General features: G+C 41.0%; 1 protein-coding gene across 1 annotated transcript; it reads left to right on the forward strand.

Annotated features, from left to right (window-relative positions):
- The first annotated feature begins 4,226 nt into the window (after positions 1-4,226).
- Positions 4,227-5,338, forward strand: B3GALT9 (beta-1,3-galactosyltransferase 9). Its single transcript, XM_053743487.1, is given in 4 exon segments — positions 4,227-4,648; positions 4,650-4,981; positions 4,984-5,265; positions 5,268-5,338. Coding segments are annotated over 4 exon segments (1,107 nt in total).
- Positions 5,339-6,110: the final 772 nt, after the last annotated feature.

Genomic DNA, 6,110 nt, shown 5'->3' on the forward strand with positions numbered 1-6,110 from the left:
GGCGGAGGCGCGTAGAGGGAGGTGGGGCTTGCGCAAGGGCGCTTCGACCTGTGGCTCCTGGACTAGTTTGCTTGCCTTAGCTGTACACGTGAGTGTTTGTCCAGCGGGTTTATGTCTCTCATCCAGTCTAATCTTAAACTCTGAGCCACTTTTCCTTATTATGATAACTTTACAGAGAGAGAGGGAGAAGTTAAGAGATGTGTCCAAAATCAAACAATGCGTGACATAGATATATCATATAGACAGTAAGGTAGTCCATTTAGTGAGGGCACAGCCAAGGCTCCACGCATCCTGAGTACTTCTAGGGTACTTGAAACATGGGAAATAAAAAGTTGACTCTCTGTGGTGGAAGCCAAATATGGAGTCCAAATATGGGTACACAGATTGGATAACCTTATGAAAGAGAAGGCAGTGCTAAGGTAATCAAGAAAACTAAGCATTTGTAGCGAATGGTCAACCCCAATATGGTAGGAGTTTGATGCATCAAATTGAAAATTCCAGGTGGAAATGAGGTAGGAGGTAGATGGCCCCCTGGGCTGAGAACAGCTGGGACTTGTTAGGCCAAGTAAATTGGGCCTTGTTTCTCTTTGACACCTCGAAGAGAAAGTTAATTGCCTTGCCGGAGCTGAGTTCTGCAGGAGTAGAAAGATAAGATGACCACTTCAATCACTCCTGGGGTCAGGGAGAGCTCCCCAATTGCACATGCACAGTAAGATTCCTAAGGGTCAAAAAGGGAGGGGGTGTCAGGCCATAATAAGTCTTGATATAATCCCAGAACCCTTTGCTCTGGACTTCATCTTGGCCAGACTATGCCTACGCACGTCAGGGAGGGCCCTGGATCTGGTCGTGTGTGAGAAATGAAACAAGGTAATTGGCCAAAGGAAAACAAAGACCCAGAAGAACTGTCCTACACTAGTGATTTAAATCACCTCTCTGGCAAGCTCCTCCTCAGGGGATGTCCGAACCTGCACTTCTCTTTAGGGTGTGTATTAATTCTTTGCTTCTGACTTAATAAACTGCTTCTCTGTGTGCTCTCCCACATGTTTTACTGGACTCTAATAATAAAGCTTGCACCTATTTTTATAGTCTTTGCCTCCTTGAAACATTCTTGCTTTCAACAGGGGGCAAGAATCAGGGCAATTCTGCTTCTAGCCTCTAGCTGGTCTCGTGGCTAGGATTCCTGGTTTTCCTCTAGGCTGCCCAGCTTCAATTCCTGAGCAGAAAATTAAGATCTCACTTCAAGCCATCACTCACTGCTATCTCTCTGAGATCAGAAATGCCCCAGAGACAATATTATTTGAACCTCTCATGGACAAAAAATCCAAGTTGTCTAAGTTCAAGCCCTGAGGAGATCCAGGAACAAAATATATGGCTCTAAATAAATGAAAATTGCAAAATAGTATTTGTGTTTAATATAAGACCTATCTTTTTTTCTTTGCTTTTTAGGGCCACACCCATGGCATATGGAAATTCTCAGGCTGGGGGTTGAATTGGAGCTGTAGCTGCTGGCCTACACCACAGCCACAGCAATGCCAGATCTGAGCCGCATCTGTGACCTACACCACAGCTCACAGCAATGCTGGATCCTTAACCCACAGAGAGGCCAGGGATCGAACCCATGTCCTCATGGTTACTAGTCAGGTTCATTACTGCTGAGCCATGATGGGAACTCCAACAAGACCTATTTAATTGTTCAAATTAGTATATGAAGAAATTTCCTCTGATTTTAATTTTTTTAGAATAAATATTCCCACTTTGTAAAAATCTCCAAGATTGCAAGATGGTTGTTGAGGAATACATAGCCAACTTTAAATGTAATTAGTTATTCCAAGCCAATTAATTACAGAAACTGCTATGGATTGCAGGTAAAAAGATGAATATGCAAAAAGAAAAACATGAAATATAGTCTGGATAGGAACAGAATGCTCAGAATAACTGCTTATGTGACAGGAACATTAAAATATGCTGGATGTTGTTTCTTTTTTTTAAATAAACTTGCCGGTCAAATGGTGGTTGAAGTAATCTCCCCCCCGCCCCACACACAATAGGAAAATTGCAAACATCAAATACTTAGTTTCTCCAATGCAGGCTAAAATAGACTACATGTTGTTTTCCTTTTTTTGGCTTTTTATGCACCTGCAGCTTATGGAAGTTCCCAGGCTAAGGATCGGAGCTGCAGCTACCGGCCTACATCACAGCCACAGCAGTGCCAGAATGCCAGATCCAAGCTGTGTCTGCAACCTACACCACAGTTCATGGCAATGCCAGATCCTTAACCCACTGAGTGAGGCCAGGGATCGAACCCACATCCTCATGGATACCAGTCAGGATCATAACATGCTGAGCCACAGTGGGAACTCCCTGTTTTCCATTTGGAGATAAAGTTGCCTAGGAGAGGTAGTTGGGTGACATGGATTTAGGAAAGTTCTCGCATAGCCTATACTAGGAATGCAAAAATCCTTTCCAATGAGACATACACCAAACCTCACCATATGTCTCTTTGAGTAGATAAAAAACAAAAATGCACCCACTAGGGATAAGTATCCCTTAATATTTAACATATTTGTTGCATGTGCATATACCAGGGAGCAGAAATTTCTCCAACTGTTTAGTTTCTTGAGAGCACTGCTTGTGTGGTGATGCTATGGAAAGATGATATGGATAACTTACCTTTCTTTCAACTCTCACATATATTTCACCAGGAACTCAGCATAAAGACAAGGGGTTGGTTTCAAGAAGTACACAAGGTTAGAAGCACTTGAAGAGGTTTGCTTTCTATTCTTTGTTCTGGATTTACTTGGCTGTAACGTGATCAGCCTTTGCCCTCCTATGAAGCCAGCAGGTATTTTGGGACAAAAGCTTAGGTTGACTGGCAGGAAATCTTATCCTTAAAGCCTGAAGCACAAAGTATTGTACTTCAGTTGCTGTTAGACTGAATAATCCTGAGATGCATTTGGGCATACTTTGACATCTGGACTCAATAATTTCCAAAGCCCTGAAACTGTCCACAGACAACATAAGTTGTCTTGCAAGTAAGTTTCTTATAATCTTTGAAGCATTTTATATCTATTGAAATGAGCTTTGAGCAGGCTGAAGTTTCTTCTGTGTGTAAATTATCAGACCTGAGAAAATGGAAAGTTCAGATTATAATTGCAAGAGTTTGTTTTGCTTTTTTTTTTTTCCCCTATTCAATAGACTAAAATGTGGAAGTCAGGATTCTCTAGTGGTTAAGAGTGAGCTTTGAAATGTGACAGATTTGGGTTCAAATCATGGCTGTAGCTCACCTCCTTACCCACTGAGTGATCTTGAGCAAATCACTAAAGCTTGGATGGTCAGCTTAAGTTTGAGATAACCTATCTGAAAGGGATATTACCAAGGTTAAGCATGTTAAGGCACGAAAAGTGCCTAGAACAGTGCCTGGCCCACAGCAAGTGCTCAGTAAGAGGTAATTGTCATTGTTGGAGTCTTGTTGATTGAAGCGCCAGTGAATAGTGATTCCTTAATGTCCCCTGGCTCTTGTTATATTGCAATACTGTATATGCTCTTCCAATTTAAAGTTTCTGTCTTTGATGAGGTGGAGTAAGCTTGGCACAGGTACACCCTAGATCCCTGAAGAGGTGCTATGCAGATAACAGGAATCTGCCCATATTAATAGATATGTCACATGGATTAGGGGACATAGTCAAAACAGACCAGTATTAGATTAAATTGAAAAGTCATACTAGAAGAATGTAAATGTTTGATAGTAGCCACAGTGCAGTGGCCAACAAAAGCTACCGCTGCATTGTAAAACAGCACTTGACCTTTGTAATTGGAGAAGAAATGGATCCAAGTGTGTCAATTATAGAAAGAACATATATTTTCCTGTAGGCTTTTAGCACAATGGTGCCACTTGTCACTTTATATCCTTGTGTCTAGTCCCATTCCTTTTTGCTTCCCCAGTGTCTAACACAGTGGCTTAGTATGTAGTAAGTAGGCTTTCATCTAAACAAGCAAAACAATCAACTAACATTTTATTCAGTTTCTACTTTGTGCCAAGCACTGGGCTCAATTAGCACTGGAGGAGAGGCATAATGCCTGCTGTCCAGGGGGCCATGAGCTACTAGTAGAGATAGATAACAAAAATAAGTAGTAATAAAAACTTAGTGTACCACTAAGTGCTGTAAGAGGTACATGTAGTGTTCAGTAGGGACAAAAACAGAAATGGAAATAAGGCTTGAATGAACATGTGTTCTTTAATTCAGGAGAGATTCTGCAGGCTTCGAACTTACAAGTGGTGTTTCATTCTGTTTAATATTATTCTATTTCATGCCTTGCTTTTTGGGGCTGATTTTGTGGAAGAGTATTTTTGGCATGCTTTGCCATATGTAGATATGAAAGTTCTGGAAATTAAGGCTAAGGCAAGAAAACCGAACATGAAACCCATAAGAAGTAATCTTGCTAAATATTATATCCTGAGCCACTCGGAGGTGTGTAAAGGGAAGGATGTATTTTTACTCACTCTTATCTTCAGTAGACCAGGAAATGGAACAAGGCGAGACCTCATTAGGAAAACCTGGGGTAATGTGACCAGTGTCCGAGGGCACCCCATCCTCACACTGTTTGCTTAGGGGATGCCTGTTTTGGTAACTACCCAGCAAGAGATGGACGGAGTCCCAAAAGAATAATGATACAATTGAAGGAAACTTCTTGGACAGTGCTGAGAACCAAACTCTGAAGATGATCACAATGATGCAGTGGGCTGTAACCTTCTGCCCTAATGCCCTTTTCATTCTCAAGGTTGATGAAGAGATGTTTGTCAATCTACCAAGTTTGGTAGACCATTTCCTCAATTTGAAAGAATACCTTGAAGACATCTATTTAGGAAGAGTTATCCACCAGGATATACCCAACAGAGACCCTAACAGCCAAGAATTTGTCCCTTTTAGTGAGTACCCAGAAAAGTATTACCCAGGTTACTGCAGTGGTGAGGCCTTTATTATCTCCAGAATGTGGCATGGGTGATGTACGCTGTTTTCAAAGTACCCATTACAATGCCTGCTGATGTGTTTGTAGGAATTTGCACTAAGGCCATTGGTCTTATACCCATCCACAGTTCAAGGTTTTCTGGGAAAAGGCACATCAGATACAACAGATGTTGCTGTAAGTTCATTTTCATGTCTTCAGAAACTACAGATACTGAAATGCCCCTGGCGTGGAAGGAAATTCATAATGGAAAAGAATGTACATTGTTTGAAACCTATCATGGGCTCATTTCCTGCAAACTTCTTACCTTGACAGCTTCAAACATTTTCACATGGGTACCATAAAAAATAATGCCATGTATTTTGGTGATTAGGATCTCTTTGTTTTTCTTAAAAGTGTATTCTTTGAAAATTACGTCCTACCTTGTTGTAGAAAGTGCCCCTCCTTCCTTCTGTTTTATGTACTCTGAATCTTTAATTGTATTCAGCAAGCGGTGAGTAGTTCTTAGTGCTCTGACATACTATTGAATTGATATCTCACTTTAGGAAATGTAAGTTTGGAGTTCCCATTGTGGCTCAAGTAGTTAACGAATCTGACTAGGAACCATGTGGTTGCAGGTTCGATCCCTTGCCTTGCTCAGTGGGTTAAGGATCTGGCATGGCTGTGAGCTGTGGTGTAGGTTGCAGATGCAGCTTGGATACCAAATTGCTGTGGCTCTGGTGTAGGCCAGTGGCTACAGCTCCGATTCGACCCCTAGCCTGGGAACCTCCATATGCTGCAGGAGCGGCCTTAGAAAAGACAAAAAAAAAAAAAAAAAGAAAGAAAGAAATGTAAGTTGGTGTAGCAGGATTCTGTTGAAAATAAAAATGTTTTTGTCCAGAAAAGAGAGAACGAGAGAACATTACAATAATAACCAAAAGTCTTGTTTCTCTGTACAATTAATGAATTTCTAAAAATCACATTCTATGGAACTGTCATGACAGTGATAGCAGTGCTGAGTTTTGAGGATGCTCAGAATTAAAGGAAAACACCAAATAATCTAACAAAATGTTCATCTTGTCTGCAAGCAGGAAACATTTTTATAATCTAGACGGTGAATTACACTTACAAGTTTTAGTTCCCAAGTATATTTAACTTAAATTTCA

The sequence above is a fragment of the Phacochoerus africanus genome, chromosome 2 (genome assembly GCF_016906955.1).
Source record: "Phacochoerus africanus isolate WHEZ1 chromosome 2, ROS_Pafr_v1, whole genome shotgun sequence".
In the NCBI taxonomy this organism is placed as follows: Eukaryota; Metazoa; Chordata; class Mammalia; order Artiodactyla; family Suidae; genus Phacochoerus; species Phacochoerus africanus.